This window comes from Epinephelus moara, chromosome 13 (assembly GCF_006386435.1).
Source record: "Epinephelus moara isolate mb chromosome 13, YSFRI_EMoa_1.0, whole genome shotgun sequence".
In the NCBI taxonomy this organism is placed as follows: domain Eukaryota; kingdom Metazoa; phylum Chordata; class Actinopteri; order Perciformes; family Serranidae; genus Epinephelus; species Epinephelus moara.
In genome coordinates, this window is record NC_065518.1 from 34413764 (window position 1) to 34436630 (window position 22867).

The 22867-nt window shown below is 39.9% G+C and overlaps 1 protein-coding gene across 1 annotated transcript in view; it reads right to left on the reverse strand.

Moving 5' to 3' along the window:
• ryr2a (ryanodine receptor 2a (cardiac)) overlaps window positions 1-22867 on the reverse strand; it is a 255585-nt gene that overhangs the window by 14029 nt on the left and 218689 nt on the right. The window contains exons 93-105 of the mRNA XM_050060332.1: window positions 19094-19175; window positions 15464-15622; window positions 15172-15326; window positions 13382-13597; window positions 12960-13232; window positions 11253-11459; window positions 10840-11151; window positions 9168-9235; window positions 8456-8606; window positions 5903-5989; window positions 3921-4190; window positions 3551-3681; window positions 3094-3136 (exon numbers count right to left, since the gene is read on the reverse strand). Coding sequence (XP_049916289.1) covers window positions 3094-3136; window positions 3551-3681; window positions 3921-4190; window positions 5903-5989; window positions 8456-8606; window positions 9168-9235; window positions 10840-11151; window positions 11253-11459; window positions 12960-13232; window positions 13382-13597; window positions 15172-15326; window positions 15464-15622; window positions 19094-19175 — 2154 coding nt within the window. The remainder of the gene's footprint in view (window positions 1-3093; window positions 3137-3550; window positions 3682-3920; window positions 4191-5902; window positions 5990-8455; window positions 8607-9167; window positions 9236-10839; window positions 11152-11252; window positions 11460-12959; window positions 13233-13381; window positions 13598-15171; window positions 15327-15463; window positions 15623-19093; window positions 19176-22867) is intronic.

A 22867-nucleotide genomic window follows, 5' to 3' on the forward strand; every position in this document is an offset into this window, starting at 1 on the left:
GTTATGGAAGACTGTTAACGCATGAGGTTATATCCAATAAGTATCTTTCCATTTTTTTCCATCAATTTTGTGTAACCTCTTATCCTCTTAAGGGGCTGGAGCCTATCCCAGCTGACATTGGGTGAGAGGTGATATACATCCTGAATGCGTCACCAGACTTTCACAGGGCTGACACACAGAGACAGACAATCCCTCATGCTCACATTAACATCTGGCGGCAATTTAAAGTCACCAGTTAACCTAACCTGCATGTCTGTGGGCTGTAGGAGTAAGCCGGAGAACCCATGGAAACCGCCATTCATTGTCCCCTGTCTTATCCTCTAGCCAAGGTTAGCTGTGACTGAAACTATCTTTTCTCATAATTCAGAAAACATTTTTTCTTTTGTGAATGCAGTGCGTTTTCATATAAATCACCAAAGAGGCAGGAATAGAAATGAAAGAGCAACTGGCTGCTTTTGTGGGTTTACTGAACAGCTGATCAGGCAGGAGAGGGCCTCACTGAAATGTGGCATAAATAATCATAACATGTAACATGTATGACATAACTGTACAGAGAAAAGAGAGATGGAGTGAGAGAGACTTTGTGTGTGTCTGTGCGTGAGTGTGAGTGTGAGAGAGGGAGAGGAGTTAGATCATGTCTGTCAGAGAGAAAGGTAAATGTGGCACACCTCTGTCACAATAAACTTTAATGTAGTTTGTGATCAGTGATGTGCAATTATTTTGTAATCTTGTTACCGGTTACAGAGGAGAAATTCAGTAAAATGTATCTACATTGGTGTGATACAACCAGCTGTATAATGACTCCTATGGTCTAAACCCAACCTAAATATAACAGTCAATGAATATACAAAAAATCTAATGAACATCTTCCAACACCTGTCCTGAGTCTATGGTAGCTCAGTTATACGTCCTCCCTGTTCCACAGTTAAAAACTGAGTGGATGAGTCGAACCTTATCTGGGGTTGTATTCACAAGACATCCTGAATCTAAAAGAAGCTCAGAGAAGGTTGAGTTTGGAGAAACTCCTGAGAATAAGAGCAGCATCACAGTCCTAACTTTGGAACTCTTAAGTTTTTGGTCTATGAGTTATTCACAAAGCATGTTAATGCTAAAAGTAGTTCCCTGAGAGAACTGACCTCACACTGTGCCTGGTCAGCTGTGTAGATGTGAGAAAGGAGCCAGAGTTTGAACTTCTCATCAAGCTCTCTTTTTTCCACTCTTGACACAACTATTTCTATCTCTCTCCATGTGAACAACTGAGTGCAATATGTCTTTCAGGAGAGACTGTCTGAAAATGTGCGCCACTTTTTAAATGATTTCACTTCTCCCCCTCTTTAGAAATGCTGGCTTTTTGCTCTGTTGTTCGAATCACGTATAAACTTTTGAATTCCAAACTAGTTGGACAACACGCTGTCCGAAACACTTCTTTTCTAGAATAACCTGGCCCTAAGACCTGCCCACAGTCAGTGATGTACTGCAGGTAAGGTGCCTCATCAAATCAGTGCTTTCTAAAAACAGAGGGATAATGAATTTCTAATCCATATTTGCAAAAAATATGGACAATACAGTAGAGCCTGACCAATATATCAGTATCGGTGTATATGTTGTGCCATATGCACTGATATGAACGTTTATGTTTTCTTTTATATATTTTAAGAAAAAGATGCTTGGAATGATTTGTAATTATTAAATCCCCAAAGAAGTTGACTGTTTTAGTACAATGATGTCATTTTTAACAGTAAGAGTTACTGTAAAACCTAGTTTAGATCGATGATTCACTATGAGACAAAACTGTTTTAGAACGTTGCAAAGAAAAGTTGCAGTGGTGTGAACTGGCCGGTCTGAGCTCGACTCAAGCCAGCTGATGGTGTCAACTGCAACTCAGCTGGTCAATTTGCTGACGGCTTGTTTTAGAACGTAAGCATGTCACCTGTTTCAACAGCCAATTGGCTTGCAGCGAAGTCTGCTGTGCAAGTCAAAACAACCGCAAACAGTGTGTTTGCTTGCTGCAGCAGGTGCTCCTCCCCCACTGAGCCCTCTGTTTCTGTCCTCATGGTGTGCCAGTGTCAGATGGTGGGTCGCTGCTGCTGCTTGCTGTATGCGCTTATGCCTCCCTCACACACATTCTCATTTACTGCTTACTTGGCGCTTGTTATATATATTAGTGTGACGTATTTATTAATGATACAGTCCATCTGATGCTCGTTTTCTTTATGTTTTTCGCCGTTTCATCACTACTACAAATGCAACTGTGGCTCACTTTCACTATCCTCATTCATATTTTAACAAATTATATTCAGTCATATAATAAGCCTGAAAAGCTGGAATTCAGAACAAAAGTACAGAGAGTTGTTGCATAGAGATGATACACAATCCCATCTAGTTGCACTGGTGTGAACCAGCAGGTTTTTAGGACGTTGCAGAAGGGCACATTGCATGTAGTTGCCTGTTTCAAGCCGTATCATCGTGAATCTTTGGTCGGGACTTAGCTTTAAACTGTATAATATCCTGCCTCTATTACTATCACAAGTGTGTGATCTAAAAAAAATGTTTTTGTATATGTACATAATGTATATTTACTATCAGCCAATAAATCAATTTTTACTCGTTATCAGCATCGGCCTCAAAAATCCAGTATTGGTAGAGCTCTAAAATAGAGTTTCAGAAGTATTTATCTAACAATCAATCAATCAATCCATCAATCAATCAGTCTATGAGCCAATCAGTCCATAAATCAATCAATCAATCCATCCGTCTGTCTGTCCGTCCATTTAGATTTTCTCTGCTCTTCACATTTCTCTATATTGAGGAAAATGTTATTTCACATTCATTGACAAACAGGCAACTCATCAAACACCAAACACTGAGGACACAGTGAAGAAGTTCAGGAAAGAAACATGATGTCATCCAACGCGGTCAACTCCGCCCCTTCTCGTAGCTTAGTCTTTGTTCTTCAGTAAAAGTGTCTCTCAGCAGCTTTGTGAATAGCTCTGAAGAGGAAACTCTTAGCTGGAAACTTTGGGAGGACACCTGGTGGTAAGATAAGAACCTTTGTGAATATGGCCACAGGTCTACAAAAACAATGACTCCTACCTTCCTCTTCACAAACTTATCCCAGTAGTTGTTGGGGAAAGATCTGAAAATCAGAGGAGAACAGGCTCATGAGTCACATAAGATGGATAATTATGAAAATGTTCACAAAAAACACAAGAGAAATGCATTTGCTCAAACTTTCACTGCTGGTTTTCTCAGAGTTTGTCATGGACATGGTAATAGTTACTGTAATCATAATGTCCCCTCTGCCCTCTCTCCTTGTCGCTGCTAACTCTGTACATTGGAATGCACAAGGTACCTCTAATCTTTGTTTGCACTGCTGTGCCTGCAATGGGTTTTCTCAAACCTCATCTCGTGTTCTTGTTCTTCCGCCTGGTTCCTCCTGGTTCTTCAGACATCTTCCACTTAATGGCACTTGTCTTTTTAACGGATGTTGTAGCATATACTGTGCAACGTAAACTACACACTCTCAAACACACACACAGGGTGTACTCACTGTGTGTTGATTACCAGTCTGTCCCACTGTCCTTTGATGTCATCCTCAGATGGTTGTTCTGTGATATAAAGACCATCAAATTCCAGCTTCCTGGCCACCTCCTTTTCACGCTTAAAGATCACCAGTGGCACCTACACACACAGACACACACACAAACGCACACATGCACACCAATATAGTTGTAAAATAACAAACAATGTAATGTAATTACCGAAAATTCAAATCCTTGAATATGAAATGTTTGAAAATATCTAGGAAAACATTAAATAGGTAACTTTTTAGGATTTAGCTGGTTAAGGTTCTTATTAACAGCAGATACAGATTCCAACTATGTAAATGACTTCTGCTGGATCAACAGTCAGTGTCCTGCCTTGAGACAGTAGTATCCGATGATGCAGAAGAAGGAGATGACAGTGTGCAGGACAGCCAGGATCCGTAACATGGGCTCCATGTATCCACTGCTCTCCTCCAGGACAAAACGAACTGTGACAGGCTTCAGCAGCTCTCTAGCCTCATCCACCACATCCTCCTTTGTCTCCAATGCTTCTCCTCCGAGAGGATCCCACTGAACGCCGCTGTCTGGTTGGCTGCTGGTGTACACCACCTCCCTTTCCTCAACCACAGACGAGGATGTAGAAACCTGGTAGGGGACAATTTATCAGTCTTAAAATAATAAATCAAGCTGAGTGTGTGAGAATAAAATGATGTAACTGATAACAGAATCACAAGCGGGATATAAAACGTGTAATATTATACTTTAGCCTCACAATAAAATATACTACCTTATAGAGCTAAGAATATTTAAGGGTTTTGTTTGATTGTCAGAGACGGCTTCATTGCCTTATAATGAATGGGGAGCATCTAAAGTGATGTAAAGTGATCCAACACAATTGTTCTTCCACACATACAGCTTTTTAAAATTCCTTATGTTGTGTTTTGTTGAGACTTTGTCCTGCAGGAACTGATTTGCTATTTTTTTTTAAGATTTTTGCCCATATTTTGTGTTGCATTATTTTGCACAGTAGTGACTGTGTCCAACCCCTAGTAATTGTGAGGGGTGAAAATAAACCGACTACAGTCCCAACCCAAGCTAATTTAATTGATTTTTTTCACCATTTGTAGGCAGCAGAGCCAGCTGTAAGCACAGTATTATCATCATATAGAATTGATATTTGCACATCCAGCAGACACAGGGAAAATTCTGTTTTGAGTTTGTTTTGGCTTGTGTGAGAGCTGTCAAGTGAACCCTGGTGTGGACAAAACAACTGTATTGAGACTGCCTGAAAAGTGGGCCTTAGTGCGGTTCGTTTGTGGTGTGAAAGCAAATGAACAACCCACAGGATTTTACGATAGCATATATGTGATCTTAACATAATTTCAAAACCCTTAACTACAAATAAATCCATCAGCTAATTGTGAAATCTGTCTGTGATCTTGTAACTGATATTTATAAGGCTAAGTCACATTTTGTTTATACGGCCAAGTATATAACCTATTTATACAAATCATTTGGTAACCATGGTAACATGTACGCACCTCAGTGAGGATATTTACCCTGATTAAAAACCTGTGAAAACTGCTGTGCGTGTATTCATTTATTATGTTAAAAAGTGTGTGACAGCAGTCCCACAGTGATGAGCCCTAAATCATTATTGTACGGGACACCTCCTTTTCATTTTGTCTCTTCCTGTTAGTCATTATTCAACATGTGGTTGACTTGCAGTCTAATAAAATAATCATACTCATAAGCACTTATTTCGTGAGCTCTCTGTGACACCGAAGAACATAGGAACACACATCAGAGGCACTGAATGAGCTATCAGTCACCAGAATTTAATTTCACTGAACACAGCTGTGTGGAAACACCGCTGATGAGAGCAGTGAGACTAAACCAAAACAGTTAAATTGTGGGCTGTAAAATGAAAACAGTGAGCTGAAAGAAGCTCTGTAGAACTGAGAGGAACGGCAGAGTTGGGTGATCGTTCTCTGTGGGTCCAATACTGTAAGCAACAACTTCCACTTTACATGTAGTCATCTGACTCACATATAAAAATACTGATAAATGCAACTTTAAAAATTTGTACTCCAAAATTTTCATCTAAATCTTCTAATCTCTCCCACTTATACTGTCACTGTGGCAAAAATAAAATCCATGCAATGACTTCAGGTGGAATATCCAATAGCATGAACAGTTAATCAGCTGTCCTTTAGCTCATGACCAATCTTTCCACAATATCTTGCAAGTCCTCCATTTGGAAGTTATGAGCCTCTTTGTTAAAGGCTATTCCCACTAACCCCCCCTTTTGCCGCCCAATCTCTAACCTCATAACAACATCCCTGCTACGCCATTACCTTATAGAACAGGAGGATGAAATTGATTGCAAAGGCAACAAACAGCGCCAGCATCCTCATGTTGTAGAAATTCCTGGCAAAGTAGTTCTGCAGGGGAGAAAGGGAGAAGAGCTTTTAATGTGTTTTGTATGTTGGACAACTAAGCAACTGCATATTAAGGCTGCTTTTGGTTGCTGTAATCATTCCTCCTGTCCATATTGGCAATGATGAGATTCCTTCCGAACCAGATTCCAATGTAAGTGGTGGGGATCAAAATATAGTGTCTTCTTTCTGTGTAAAAATGACTTCTAGGGTTCACAGAAGTTAAGATGAGGCTTCAGCAGTCTGAGTTGGTGCAAATAAGTGGGTATCTATTAAGTCAAAACACACCGGCTGTGAATGGTACGCATCGCATAATATGCCCCAATTATTTCAAATGTACAACCACACACTGGCTGTGGCTAGACGCGTGTTGGCGCTCCTTGACGCGCTGCCGCACTTCATGCCACTGTCCTATTTCCAGCCCCGCCCCCCTCGGAATAAAATGCACTTTCTCCCCTACTCACACTCTGCTTATACATACCGACCGCCCTTGCAACTCTTTTTCTCTGCCCCTATTGCAGCTCAACAGCTTAGGTCAAGAAATATCTCAAGCTGAACAACCCGCAAACAGGACATTATAAAAACCATGGTCAAAAAGATATTGCCTGGCATAGTTCTTGTGATTGGCACCTCAGGTAAGAAATCAACATTCATTAGGGGTGTCAACATATGATTTTGAGCTAATGCAGAGAATAAAGAGGTACAGATCTTTACGTAAAAGAAGTAATAACTCACTAGTAATTTATCTTATTAATGTAATTTATGTGCACTTGTTTAATTTCAGCTCAGTGTGAGAGTCTTTACTGTGTTTTGCTGTCATTTATGGTTGCGCTATTTTCTCTCCACTCTGTTTTGCAAAGGGCGGGACTCTGCTCTGCTCCCTCCACACACTACGGAGCAAAGTACAGGAGAGGAGAAACAGGTGAATTGAACGTTACTCGAATTAACAACATTTTGTCACAGGACGTGATAAAAGCCATCATTGTTTGCTAACACAATACTATTAGCTACCACTTGCGAAATGTAAACACAATGCAGTGACACGCTTACAGGCGATGTATGCAGGTGGTCATAATGTCAAGAACTGGAATTTAAATTTCAAATTTTTTACTTTTCTGCATTGAGACATAATCTTTCAAGAGAGAATAAGGATGTGTCTAAAATTAGATTTTTTTTCCCCAGCCCTGGTATCTTCCAAAGTTTCCCTGGATGATGTTCCCATGCTAAGCTGCTGCGAGGGGATAGTAAAACAGAGAGGGTGCCCTGCTGCTTTTCCCGTTTCTATTTTTCATTTTATATTTTATAAGTTTGGCCCATGGCATCAATTCTCAATTGAAAATGTGATGCATTTGAGTTTAATTCTGTGAGACTGCAGGAGCCTCTGCCCATCCCTCTTCTATTTCCCTTGTTGTCAGCCAAAACAGTTAACGCACACAAACCGAGGGCCCTGCAGGGCAGCATCCACGTGTCCCTGACCTGCCCTCATGGACAGCCAGGGAACAATAGTGTTTGCCCTAAGCCTCAGAATTGTTTGTCACTGCTGTGAAATTAAAAAAAAAAAAAAAATCTCAATACAGCCAGACTAATTTAGGCAATAACCCACCATAAAGCTTAACACCAATCGAGCCAGTCTGACATAAAATCTCCCTTCTCTGGCTAATTCTGGTTCACCAACTTCCCATTGTGAGTGGAGACAGCTGTGTAACTACTTTCCCACTTCTATGTGTTTCTATAAACCTGAACTTAACATAAAATAATGTTTGTGCCTCTCACATTGTAGCTCTGATAATTAATTTAAGAAATCTGGCGTGGTCTGATGCTGCAACTGCTGCAGTTGTCTATTCTCTGGGATTCTTTAAGAATATTTAAAGCTGATTTAGAGGATAATTATAAGAATTAGTGCGGTTTTCTTTTATACAAAATATTATTGTTTATCATTTTTAAAGCGGTGGATTGAATTTCAAAAATGTGAATTAATTTCATTTATGAACCAACAGGAAAAAATATAAAAACAAGTCCTGCAATAACGCATGTATAGGCTGAAGTTAATGTCAATGAACCAAACTTTCCCCCAAAAGACTATTTTTCTTTTCAGCAATCTGGATTTCATATCTAACTGAAGAACTTTGATATAGAAATCATCAGAGTGTGTCTGTGTGTCAGAGCAACATCAAGACATTTCCACCGCAAACTGATGCAGAGCAACATCAAGACATTTCCACCGCAAACTGATGCAGGAAAATTCAGCAGAATGCAGGAAATTAAGTGGTTGATGATCAGATAATCCTGGACACTGGTCCTCACCACATTGGAATCACATTATGAAGGGGACCTATTTCTGGCCCGTATGAACAGGAGCAGTGATTTCAGCAACCAAAAACTATAAAACTGTGTGAATATGTTTATGACTGGAAAATACTGAGTTAGCAGAGACAGTTGACCACCACCACTAAATAAATGGAAAAGTTGTACCAGTAGTTTCCTCTGGTAGGCTATGATCTTCTTCAAGAAGGCAGACTCCTGTAGATCTGGTTCATCAGACTTTGAGGTGTGGTGTCTTCTGACTTTTGGCTTCATCTTCTCATTCTTCTGTTGTTTCTCTTGTTTCTCTACATGTCCACTCCTGGAATCACGAGACAAATGACACTTACACACAGCTAACAATAAAATGCTGCTTCACTGTGGCTTCCTTTGGAGGGCTCAGTAAATAGACTGGCCAGTAAATGATTTTTACAATAATGGTCTTTAAACAAAAACTAAATAGTAAAGGTGTGTACATTTATAAGTCGCTACATCTAACTCCACATATTCCCATTGATCATCATGTTTCCTTTCAACAGAAAGCATGTGGCAAATGACAAGGTTGAAGTATTCAGAATGTACAATTGTTTTGTTTGTGGACAACATTATCTACAAAACACATTTGCTTTTGAATTCTTAACTCACTGTAAAATGTGGTTGAAAGCTCTGAAAAAAAAAAACTAGAAAGTGGATTGAGGATTATCTTTTCTTTTTTTTTGTTTTGGTCAAAATACTCTGCACAGTGAGTGTCGACTGGTTTTGGCTACGACTGTTATCTTCCACTCTAATGACCAACCTAACATGTAGTGGTGACAGGTTGTACCTCTTCTGTAACTGGTTACTATTGTAGTAATCAGATTACATAACAAAAATATGTACATACTCTGTTTTCTCAGGTTCACATTCTGTTTCTGCTGTTGCTTCCTTCTCCTCTGAGGTAGAGCTCTTTGACTGAAACAGAAAATATCATTAGACAGACCAGCCAATTTTTATTTGTATTTATATACATACTAGCTGCGTGGCTTAAAAGCCCTGAAAACCTATTTTCTCAATCAGCTTCTTCTTGTGGCTGATAGTATCCTTCATGAACACACAATTGTTTGCCAAAGTTAGAATTGTTTAGACAATCTGAGGCAGGACATTTATGTTCCTCTTCTTTATCTGTGTTTATGAGACTACTTGGAAGTGGGTGGAACTTGAAAATTGGAAAAACATGTCACATACTTCGATGCACTAATCAGGATTTAGCAACATCTGAATCAAATTTGAAGACATTGATCTGCACACAGAGTCCTAAAGATGCAGATTACAAGGGTTTACTATCATACCTAAGGGCGTTTTGTTCCCTGGACTTTAAATGTGATTGTTTCTTATTTAGTCATGATTGTCAATGTCTGTCTTACGGTCGGTCTACCACTTTGGTTCAGACTGAAATACCTCAACAATGACCGCATTGATTGTCATTAAATTTAGCACACACATTCATGTTCCCCTCAGGATGAACCGAAATAACATTTTTGATTCTCTGACTTTTCCTCATGTGCCATCATCAGGTCAACATTTTAATTTGTCCAGTAATTTGGTTTATGATCTGGTTTATGGCCAAATTACTGCAAACCTGATGACACTCCCATCAGCATCATCTGTATTTTATGTTTAGTGCTAATAAGCAAATGTTAGCTTACACAAACACTAAACTACAGAAGTAAACATGGCAAAGATCACTCCTGCTCAACCTCAGCATGTTAGCATGCTGACTTAAGCATTTTGCTCGGAACACCGCTGTGCCTAAGTACAGCTTCCCAGAGCTGCTGCCACATTTGTGGGGAACATATTATCAGTTTGGTTTTCTAGCACCCAATATTGTATGACAAACACCACAACAACCAAACAAGGACAATATATGGGTTGAGATTGACCAACAGGTAACGTGATATGTTGGTCCCAGAACAGGGCTAACCACAACAGCTAGCACTTGGAGTCCAATTTGTTTATGTATTGTGTAGTTAATGTTAGCTTCTTAGATATTCTTTGTCCGGATGGGTTTGTGTGGCAAGGACATTCACTGGGCCTCATTCATGAAATGTCCAGAACCTGGAACACATCAACGCTGATGATTAGCACAGGACCCAGTATGCACAGTTGTCACGCAGAAAATTTGCATCCAGAATTTTTCCTTTTCCTGAAAATGCTTTTTGTCTACAGGTTGTATTTCTGTATGATTGACCACATCAGTCAATTTTTGAGAGACCAGTTGAAAATGACAGGATTTTAAGAAAGACTGAAAAAAAGAAAGAACGTCTGTCCGTCCTGGAAGAGGGATCCCTCCTCAGTTGCTGTTCTTGAGGTTTCTACCATTTTTTTCCCCCCTGTTCAAGGTTTTTTGGGGAGTTTTTCCTTATCCGCTGTGAGGGTCCAAAGGACAGAGGGATGTCTTATGCTGTAAAGCCCTCTGAGGCAAATTGTGATTTGTGATATTGGGCTTTATGAATAAAATTGATTGACTGATTGATTGATTGATTGATAAGATTATGAAAAAATAACTGAAGACTTACGTGATGCCTCCGTCTGAGCTCAGGTGCTGCTGTGGGTGGGGTTGAGGGGGTTGGGGAAGGAACTGGGGAGTTGAGCAGTTCGGTCAGGCTGGCATTAGGGTTATGTGGGGTGATCTTGTATTGGCCTCCCTCTCTTCTTAAGTCAAGGCCAAAAATGTCTGACAGCAGCTCTGTCTCACTGGTGTTCACTGCCAGGTCAGCCAGGTCCTCTTTTGGGGAGCTGCGGTCAGAGGTTCTCCTCTCTCTGTCCTCCCCTTCACCCCTCACCTCATCCTGGGTGGGGTCAGGCATGTTGGCCAGCAGCTCTGACACCTGGAATAGGCAGTTATGTATTTAAAAACAGCTCTTACTGTGTTTAGTTTCAATGACCTGTGGATACACTGCTGTATTGTTTTAGAATTATGCGTAGTAACCTTTATAGTCTTGGCCCCCTCCACCAGATTGCCTCCCATGAAGGTGTTGTAGAAGATTCTGCAAAATCCTCGGGCCACACTGAACGCCACATGGAGGAGGCCCAGCAGCACTGACCAGTAGAAGGACACCAGGGTGGTCACCATGTCCTTCACTGTCATGTTCTTTATCTTCTTCATCTGCTTCTTCAAACTCTTCATGGACAGGACCTGAAAAAAGAGAAAAGGTATAGATGGTCCATTGAGTGGTACATAACTACTTACTGCTGAGTAGTGACAAGGACTGTTCAATGCCCAGCATTTACACATTGAACCGGTGAATGGTCGAGCTCCAAAAATAGAAATCAATACATGGCGGCAGATACTGTCATTGTTGACGGGCCACCACAACTAAATGAATGTGTGGGAATCCATGCACATAAACATTTAAAAAAAACTCTCTTTCATACTTTTTGCTAGAGTGCCATTAGTTCATACTGCATGCCAATGGTGGCACTGGTGCCCAAGGTTGCCGACTCCTAGCTTAGCATAAGACTGGAAGCAGGGGGGGGACAGCAAGCTTGGCATTGTCCAATGCTCAAATACACCTCTAAAGCTTACTCCCGAACACAGTTATCTTTTTTGTAGCCTATAACTTGTACAGAAAACAGAATTGTAAAAGCGAAAATTTGTGTTCAAAAGTTATGTGCTGGAACTATAACTGATACTTAAAGCTGGAGTAGGCAGATTTATTTTGGCTTTAATGGGCAAAAATTCCACATTAAACATTGACCATATTGTAATTCAGTTCCTCTTGGTTCTGTTTTTAGGCTTCAGAAAATCTAGCCCCTGATATGAGACCTTGGCCAAACACAGGTCATTTCAGAGAGAAAGTTGCTATTCCAGCACTGGCAACAGCTGTATACACTGCAAAGTTACTTTAAAAAAAGAAGACAGACTTATCAAACAGTTTAAAAGAAAGTCAGACAATGAACACAAGAAAACGTGTCAATATTGGCAAAGTATTTCAAAGATGGAGAGAAAATTGCTTCTAATAGTTTAGCCTTTTGCTAACTGGAGCCAAAGGGTCATGGCTGCAGTTAATTTAAGTTTATATTTATGTAGGTAACGTTAGCTTAAATCTTGAATCACAGTTTGCCCTTCAACTCATTCCACAGCAAACTTTCTGTTGCTGCTGTAACAAAGGTTAGAACTGGTACTTCCACTGGCCACCAGTCACCAACCAATGATTCGTGTCCAGAGCTGCTGCCCGCTCTCTTGCGAAGCAGTCCACAGTGGTAGGGAGTGAGATGTAGGGACTGTAGGGTGGCTAGCAGCTAATTCTTGTGTCATTTGTGGTCTGATAGAAAGACAGAGTGGAGCAAGGAGGGGTTGAGCAAATGTGCTGTGTGCAACTGTTCAATGATATAAAATTAGATAAATCAATGTATGGGAAACACTGGGTTACTATGAAGCATGTGTAAATGCCCATGGTCTTCTGGTGGGAGGGGCTTAGGATACAGAGAGGAGAGCAGCAGCAGGAGGGTGCATTTCCAAATTCTGCCTTTTTTTTTTTTTTTTTTTTTGCCTTTTCTAGATTTCTGCCAACCCCAGCTTTAACACACAGGCATGAGATTCTATCAATCTTCTCACCCCACCCGTGAAAAAAACCCCCAACAATCTCATTTTCAAAAATCTGTTAGCTGTGTTTGGGGCTGTGTGTGCTCTCACCTTTATCAGCAGCATGACGTTGTATCTCAGAGCCAACAGAGCCATGCGGACAGTGGTAACAGAGAAGAAGCCCATCTCAGGGTTCTCCTCGTCTGGCTTCTCTCGCTCACTCTCCTCTTTCACCGCTGAGCGCTCACCAGCATCAGACATCTGAGCCGCCAGCTGCATTTCAAAGATGGTATCCTCACAGAAGTTCACAAACAGCTCCATCTTTTCCTTCTCCCCTCCTTCATTCACCACATCAAAGATGAATTGACGCTTGGATTCTTTGACCTGGGCACAAGATACATTAGTAAAAACAAGGAGCTGGAAGGAAATTTGCAGATTTCTAGTCACTTTTCAGTCCTGTAACCAAATGGAGTGGTATGACAATCAAATGACAAGTGTTACATTAATTGTTTGATGTGCTGTGCCATCTTTACCTGAGGTTTCTCCCACTGTGTTCGACTGGACTCGCTGATCTCAAAGTAGACCCTCTCAATACGCTTGGCACTGCCCATGATCTCGATCCGGCCCAGGTAGGGTTGGAAGTAGTTGAGGACACTATCTGCAAGCTCCAGGAAGGTCTGCAGCCGTGTGTCATGAGGCATGTGCTCCGATAGGTTGGTCAGCAAAACCGCCACATTGAAGCCAATATCCTTTTAAATCACAGTTCAAAGTGGGTTTTTTTTTTTTCATTTGCATAAAAGCTTGTTTTTTCAGCACTCAACCTCTGGAAATCTTTAATAAAAGAACAGTTTACCCTAAAATCAAAAATACATATTCAAATTCTTACCTGTGGTGCTACATATCAATCTAGATTGTTTTGGTGTGAGTTGCTGAGTGTTGGAGATATGTATTTAGCAAGCACTCGGCTTGTGGTGCTCAAAGTGCCAAAAAAATACATTTAAAAAACCCAACAACAATGTCTCTTTCCAGAATTCATGACTGACTTACTCAAGATAATCCACAAACCTTGATTTCAGCAGTTTCAGTTGCATCTACTCATGGATGAGAGGCTTGTGCTTGTGACAGCTTAAAATGTAAACATTAATAGCGTCCTCTAGCTAGCTCAGTGGTGCTAGGTGAGCATCAGTAGATGCACGCTTCCTTCTGCGTGGTGATACGATTGACAGGTGTAGTTCAGTAGTAAGAAAATAGTTCCTGAATGAAACTGCTCACAACAAGGTTTGTGGATTATCTGGAGAAACTAGGTCATGACTTCTGGAAAAAGACACTGCTGTTGAGTTTTTCAAATGTACTTTTTGGCACTTTCAGCACCACAAGCCGAGTGCCATCTTGCTCCATCATGCTGGAGAAAAGGCAGACATCTCTATGGTAGATATCGCCAACACTCAACAACTCACACCAAAACAAAGATGAATAGCACTGCAGGTAGGAGGAAAATAACTGTCTCTTCAAGCATTCTGATGTGATTCAAAAAACTGAAAAGTTGTTGCAGTATAAATTTAAACTACAGTATGTTGTTAATCTCTCCATAATGAGTGCTATCCCAGTTGAGCTCAGAAACTAATTCAACACTAAGCCTTTCTTATCCCACCTCACTGTAATTCAAGCAAGTAGAGCCATTGTATGATCCCCAGAACCAACAAAACAAAGGGGCTAATTAGTGTCTGACTAAGCTGCCAATACAGAAGCTCAAGAACAAGGGATGCCCCATGTTGGGTTCCCCATACAGTGTGTGTGCCACACTTGTGAGAAATACTAACTCGGAATCACCAGACCTCTCAGTGCATTTCTTGGCCTTATTAATAGGCGTAGACCAAAATACCAAAAACCAAAATAGACTTCTGACCAATCAGAGCAACAAAATGTGACCTACAACCAATCAGAGCAATGAAACCCTTTTCTGCAAACATTTGAGGGGAGAAATAGACAATGCAGAGACAGAATCTTGATTCATAATTGATCAGTGCTGCCTTGTTTGACACTTTGATCTGAGTTTTGTGAGCATGGTGCATATCACTGCACAGAGCAGAGACCAATGAGGCTCCTCTGTCAATATATCAGTATTAGATAGATAGTTGTGATTGACCTGCCCAGAAATAGAAATAAGCAGAGAGCTCTCCTACTAAACCCCCTCTGAGATGTTGAAACCATTCTCTAAGAATAGATTTTAATAACTGATTTAAAGGGCTTATAGTTGGACAATATAAGGCCTTTTAAGACTTTCTTAGAGATCTTTAAGATCTGTAAACATCAAGGCTGTTACCTTGGCTGGCTCATGAAAACGCTCCACAAATTCTTCATAGTCCAGGAGTTCATTCTCATCAGTCTCAGCACACGAGAGTAGGAACTCTGTCTCAGACTGAGTGTAGTGTTTGTGGCTCTCCATGGCCTTATGAAAGTCCCTCTTGGAGATGACACCTGTGAGTTCAATCATAAATCTATAAATCATCATCAGCTTTCTCCAAGTAACTTTGGAAATCACTGTACATTCATATAATTCTGATGCTTCCCCCCTGACAAACATGATTAAAGAAAATGTGTTTTTAGAGCCTTGCCTTTTCCATCAGGGTCATACTCCTTGAAGGCATCTGAAGAGGTCAGGTCTTTCAGCTTGAGGAACATGTCAAAAAACTTGAGGATCATCTCCACATTGTTGGAGGACTCTACTAACATGTCCACCATCTGCTTCCCAATGGTGCCATTCACCACGTTACCTGCCAAACGAGACAACACATTTCCCATAAAAGAAGTACCTTGACACCACAACATGCCAGATTTTGAACTATACACAGCAGAAAATACCTTGATCAAAGTGTTTGCAATGAGCATTTTGAGGTTTAAAAGGTGTTTAAAATGGTGATGGTGAAAAGAATAGGTTAAAAAGTAAGTTCTTTTTACAGACTATTTTAAGATGTTGATTGAACAGTTACATTTAGACCATATTTCATATTGATTTTCAACTGAGAAATTTGGATGTGCTTTCTTAGTAAGGCCCCAAAATGATGATAGGGTATTATTTGCACACTATAGAGGATGAAAAATCTCCTTATTGCAAATCCCGGTGAAATATGTTCTAAATGTGAATGTTCAATCAACAACTTTAAATAGTCAGTGGAAAAACTTTCACTTTTGAACTGGTTCTGAATGTCTTTTTTCACTGGTGACCACAGACATTTTTTAAACGTCTTTTCAACAGAAAAAATTTCACTGGGTTAATCATGTTTTCAGAATTCAATATTTGATGCCTGTTTGCTTATGACACTGCTCGTTTTGTCGTAGGATACTGACAACATGACAGTCAACTGAATTAACAGTGACCTACCACACTAGTTTAACAGAACAAGTTTCAGTTTGTCCGACAAGACATCCATCCAGAACAATGCATGGTAGTGGGCAAAATTTTAGGATGTACTTAATGAGGTGATTCAAAGCATGACATCAATTTAAGAAGTATCATTGTTTCATTTATCCTTGGAATGCAATGTCTTTTACTATACAATATGAAAGTAGACAGATACGTCTGTTTCCTTTGTCATTGGCCTATCTAGCGCTATAGATAAAGCCCTCTGATAGCCATATGTGCTTTTTTGAGAGACAATCAAGACTTTGCAATAGTAAACTTAAAGTTCCCCTCCAAACACGTCTTATGCTGGGTTCACACTACATGACATTTTTGTCTGTTCCGACAGTCATAACAGATTAGGCGATTGTGGAGTCATAAAATCGTGCCCTGACTTGGCCGACAGACATGACAGACTGCAAAATGGTCCACGACCAATCATCCCTGGTTGTTTTTTTTACAACGTGTGTGATGTCATCGGGTTATTCTTGCCCTATTTTTATTATTAATACCATTATTTCAGTCACTGTGTCTGTTCATGTGCCAGCTGAAATATTATTGTAGTAACGTAGAAAGCGCCACCAAATGGGAGGAGCTACATTTGAAGTACCATATGACAATTATGCGAGTTACCGAATCCTTCCTGCGAATTGTTTCACAATAAAAGCCTGTTTTGAAAATGAAGGGATTCTCTCAACTGAATTATAAGGGGCTTTTAATTTTAAACAGATACAAGAGGTGTTAAGTTTAAAATTATGGCGTGATGCATTAACTTTATCAAGGCAAATGGGAGCGGATTAAAAGTAAAAATAGAAAAATACAGAGGGAATGAGAAATAAAGACCAGTTTCTAATGTAGTCTGTTTCAAATGAAGCTGGTATCCTCTGCAGTTGTGGTACATAAAAGCCCAAACACTATTTGTGAATTGTATTACTTTACATCCATTTCCACTAAGAAAAAATAACATTCTTTGCTAGCCTAATGCTAATGGCAGTACTAACTGGGTTGCTGAAGTGCCTCTGTTGTTTTACACCATCACTTTTCTTTTTTACTCTGTTGTGGTAACGTCCCTAAAGGAAATATCAAAAAGGCTGGAGTGTTGCTGACATACAATTGTCCATGGCAGCAGATCTCTCTGTGTTTCTATTGGTCAAAGTGACGGCTGTGACGGAGATGTCGTGAACGACAAAAAGAAAATCAAACATGCTAGACTTTCTGTCGGGACGCTGTAAGGTGTCCCATACACTGCGCCGGTTGTTGTCCACTATGACACACCACACGATATGAAACAATGGGTTATCCTGTACGATACTCATTGTTGTTCACGACCTGAGCCAACACCGTACGACGTAATGTCGGGCTATAATCGGGCTGATATTGTGTATTGTGAACCCTGCATTAAAGAAACCTACGTAAAAATACTCTACTATGATTCATATTTTTTTAACATGGCTTTCCCACATAAAAAGAAAAGAAAAAAAACTCTGAAAAGGAGCTGGAAGCACATCTACTCTTTCTCCCTCAATGAGAAATTCTGGAACCAGCCTACACCCTTGCCCACCACTGCAGCTTGCAGTAGGTGTCTCTTTCAGTTTCCACTTTCTCCAGCATTTAAACAGTGATACTGAGGGTGTCATCACAAGTTTCATCATAATACAATATTATGGATTCTTGGGAAAATATTTGCTGATTTCACAAAGTCTCAATTTCACAAATGATTTTAATTCGATTTAACTCAGGGGCCTGTGATCTATATGAGACAGTATCAGGAAATACCCCCCTTATCTTTTTCTTGGCTGCTTGCCATTATTTGCCTGGTGCTATGCTGCTGGCGCTGTCAGTGTTTAGGGAAGAGGTGCAGTTGGATGGAAATGGTGACACAAACGTGCAATGGGAATTCAACATAAAGGTATATCTTAAAGACGACGACATGTAGCAATGTTTTCACTTTTCAAAGATGATATTGGCTCGTTGATCATTTAATCGATACATTAATCCAGATCGATGTTTTGTTACACATGTAAGCACACTAGCGCTAGGTTAACTGGTGACAGAGCAGCCTTGGAGGAAACAGTCACAGCCAGACTCAGATGAGGAGTCTGTTGGACAACAAAATCAGAGACTACCAGATGTATCAGAATGTCAAGTGTAGTTGCACCTTTTATTTGTGTATGCTGCTTGTTAGCTTGTAGCTAACTGGTAGTGGCTTACAGAGCATTAGTTGTGAAACATACGATATCTGCCATGATGTTACATTGTGTTCACTTTGGTCCAGTTTACATTGGTCCAGAAACTATTCACTCCACCATGTTTGCTGTCAAAACTTTCACTACGCTAATGCTAACTCTGCTTTCTGTACTGACAGTTTGCTCTGTGCTGGAGGTGTGTCAAAGACTGTTTCCCCGTCCTTATGTGTTTCCTGTATTACACAGCCATTGGCTTTCGTATCAGTGATGTACCTGCAGTAATCTAGCAATCTAGTAATCTAGTAATCTAGCGTTTGAATGTCATATTCTGAAGAAGTGAACAGACATCCTCACCTTCAGTAAAGCAATGTGGAAACAATTCTCCGGTGACAAACTTTGCACAGACACAAGATTCAGTAAGGTGGTCAGACATTTTAGGGGACATAAATAGAAGAAAAACATATTTTTGAGAGGAGGGAGGCTTACAAAAACACTGCCAAGACTGATTTCACAAATTTCAGTAAACTGGGCAAATACCCTTGTGATGACCTCATGATCTTGTGCTCATGATCTTCTGTTTCTGTCATGGTGTCAGCTCTGTCAATAAGCCACAACTGCTTCAATATTTAGTACAGGAGTACTCATGGAAGCAAACTTACCCTCCAGCATAGAGAGCAGCATGACCACCATATCTTTCTGAAGATCCATTAGTTCCTTCAGTAACTCAATCTGACTGGAGTCCTGAGGTAAAAAAGGGAGAGAAAGAAAGAGATGGTTAAAGAAAGAGGGGGAAAGAGAACTCAATTTCTACTGTAGCTACTTTCTATAGAGAATTTGACCAATTTAGCCAATATTTATCAAGATATTACATTAGTGGCATGCTTTCCATAAGTCATCAGTCTAAAAAAATAACTTTTCACACTGTCTATTCTAAGCCCTTTTTACACACACACCCCTTTTTTTTTTTTAAACATACCTAAACCCAGGGCTATGTGATTCACACTGCACTTCTACTGGCCCTGGGTTAAATGTCCATTTAAACATGTGACTGATGTTTACATTGTAAAATAAAGAGACTACAGCAGCAATGCTAAGATGTTGCATCAGCAGGGCTTAATGTAAGAGTGGTGCTGAAACATCAAAAGAAGATCATAGCTGCTGTGCAGCGATGGGTCGGGTATGGGCAATTAGGAAATTCTGAGCAACAAGCAGAAAAATTGGAAGACATTTAGCAACACAATCTGCCTTTTGCATCAGCTGAGGCTTGAACTCACAACTTCTGAGACTAAGAATCAATTTCTATCTCATTGAGCTAATTAGTCAGTGACAATTCATGTGTAGCTTCACAAATTGACTAAGCCAGACGTGCAGGTTTAGCAGCCGTCCATGCATGGAAAAGCAGATTTCAAACCACTGTAAAAAAATCAGTTATTGAAACAAAAATCTGAAAATACACATATTGCATCTAGACAGCATGGAGATGTTGGTAATTTATTTTAACAATGATTGATTTGCTGCATAAGTGAAAAACTGATGTTTAATTAGTTGAGCCATGTGCAAAGTGAGAAGCCTCAGATGGTTTCACACTGAAGTATTGACACTGGATCTTTGTGCAAAGTTTGGTTTATTTTCAAGCATGAGAAGGCAGATTTTCTCGCAGAAAAAAAACTTGAAGATGCTGCACAGTGATCAGTCACGCTCAGGCAATTTTAAGCAATAAGCTGGAGCACAAGAAGATGTTTACATTACAATGTGGATTCTGCACCAGTTGAGGCTCGAATCCGCAACCTCTGGAACCTAAGACGGTCATCTACCGCTCTGAGCTAATTGGCAAGTAGCAACTCAACAGTGGCTTCACAAATTGAGTAAGCCATTCACTGTTGTGTAGGAAAGCAGCCATCCGTGCATGGAAAGGCAGATTTGAAACCACTGTAAAAAATTCAGTTATTAAGACAAAAATCTGAAAATACACATATTGCATCTAGACAGCATGGAGATGTTGGTAATTTGTTTGTAACAATGATTGATTTGCTCCATAAGTGAAAAACTGATGTTTAAAATTGCCATTTTTACATTGACTCCAATTGTTCACATTAGAGCAAAATTCAAAATGCTGTCAAAAATTCAGTTTTTGAGATAAAATTCTGAAATTTGCCACACATCATCTACCATGACTCTAGAATTTTGTCATTTTTTTCATGAACATTGAAGATTTATTTAGCAAGAATTTGCATGTATATGTTTACAGTACCGTTTACAGTCAAACATGTTGATGCACTGTAGGCTCAATTCTTGATAAATCAAAAATCTGAGAAACATAGTTTTTGTAGGACAGTCTGAAGATGCTCTGTAGCAAGTTTGGTGTCAATTGAACATAAATTGTGGGAGGAGATAGGTTTAAGAAGTTTTACAGTTTTTGAAAAAAACAGAGTGATGAACTTCATAATTTTTAATAGGTTTACAAAGGTTTCTTCAGTATTGTACAGTACAGTTTGATTAAAGTTGTGAAGTTGTAGCATGGATTTGTTATGAATTTTCAAAGTTTTGAACTTTAGACGCTTGCTGTAGCGCCACCATCAGGACTATTGGCTTGAGTTTACAGCTGAGGATATCTGGCATGAGACTGGACCTTTGTGCAAAGTTTGGTGAGTTTTCACCCATGGGAAGTATGATTTCCTCGGAAGAAGAAGAAGAAGAAGAAAGAAGAAGAATAGCTAGGATTACAGTTGTGTCCTGGCAGCTTAGCTGCCCGGACCCTAATGAACAGCAGAGAAAGGAAAGATTGAAAAGAAGATGTCTGTTGTTTCACCTTTGAGCAAGTCTCTTCCTGACATATTGTTGGTTTGGTTAGTAGTAGTTGGCATGGTTACAACATAAACATAAGGTACACTGATGACATGACCAAGAAGTTGTGTGATTGGCAACAAAAAAGGGACGCTAATTCCCTTAGGTAAATTTCACATTAGCAACTTAAACCCTCATGTTCAGTCAATTTGCAGGAGATAACCCCGCAAATTAAAAGCTAACCCTGCTCTAGAGGAGGGTCAGCAAGCCCTAGGTTAAAATTGGGATTAGCCAACTTGGAATGTGTCAGGATTGTACTAGTGTAAAAAAGCTTTCTTTGCCTCAGGCTAACAGCTGCCTTAGCCTGGAGCTAAGTGCAGTGTGAAAAGGGTTAAATATTATAATGACATTCAAAAGCTTATTTTTTATTGAACAGCTGCATACTTGGCCAGCAGTGTTAAATTTGTTAATTAAAACTATGAGAAAATTATTTGTCAGTGACCTTTTATTCCATGACAAAGACGAGACATTGAACAGCTAAAAATAGATCTCGATGATTAACACTTAGACGAAATCTATGTATAATTTTCATTGACAAGATGGGATGAAAATATTAATGGTGGACTATCAGGCTAAATGTTTTAAACTAGAGAGATGTTAAATGCTGTACTTGCGATTATCTCTTAATGCCCTATGAGCAGTATGAGATGGGAGGGCCAACTGGCTGTAAACTCCAGTAAATAGTCCAGCCAGGACGTTTTGCTAGCCTTCATGACACTCACACCGTAGTAATGTGAGCTGTTAACATGAGTTGTGAGCTGTAATTCAGCAGTAAATAAGCAGCAATGTGTGTGTCTGACTGTGTCTGACAGTGTGATTTGTGGGGTTTATTAGTTGCAGCGGGAGTTGTAAACAGCTCCGCTTGTTAGCCACTGAACAGCAACAGAGCAAGCAGCCACCGGCCACCGGACTTCACATCTGTTCCTTTCAGGACTCCACTCAAAGTGTTTAGAGAAGGTTTATGGTTTGATGCTGTTTGACAGCCAGGTAGGAGGCTCAGTTATCTGTGAGTGTAGCTGTGCCGAATGTAAACATTCTGAACTCAGCTGAGTTTTCTCTGATAGAGATGAAAGTTTAGTTTTAATCACCACCTCTGTGAGAGGACACAAGTTTAAACCTCCAGACTAACATGGTGCAGATTAAGAAAGAATTCAAGCTTTAATAAAGTTATTTTTCTGTTCTTAACAGTGTGATCAATCAGAGTTCATAGTAAACTGAGGTACAAATTATAGTTGTCTAAAATTACTTATTTGTAGTGTCAAAGTTTTTGAGACTATAAATTAAGAGATGTTAAGCTTTTCAAATGATGTACAGTGCAGCTGAGAACATTTCTACACACAGTTTCCACATCATCAAGTCATTGTTCAGCTCTGCTTTTCTCACTTTGCAAAATAAGAAAATAAAATAAAAAGTTGGTTTCACATCTATGTGTAGTCTTTTTGGTTGAAAACAATTTAAGATGTCTAGTCAAACATGTCCCACCCAGTAACCCCTCTGTGTTCATCCATCAAATGACCAGAGTTAACAAACCATGTTGAAACAATAGGTTTGTCTGTGGAGTCCTCCCTGAACAGATTTATTTAGGCCTA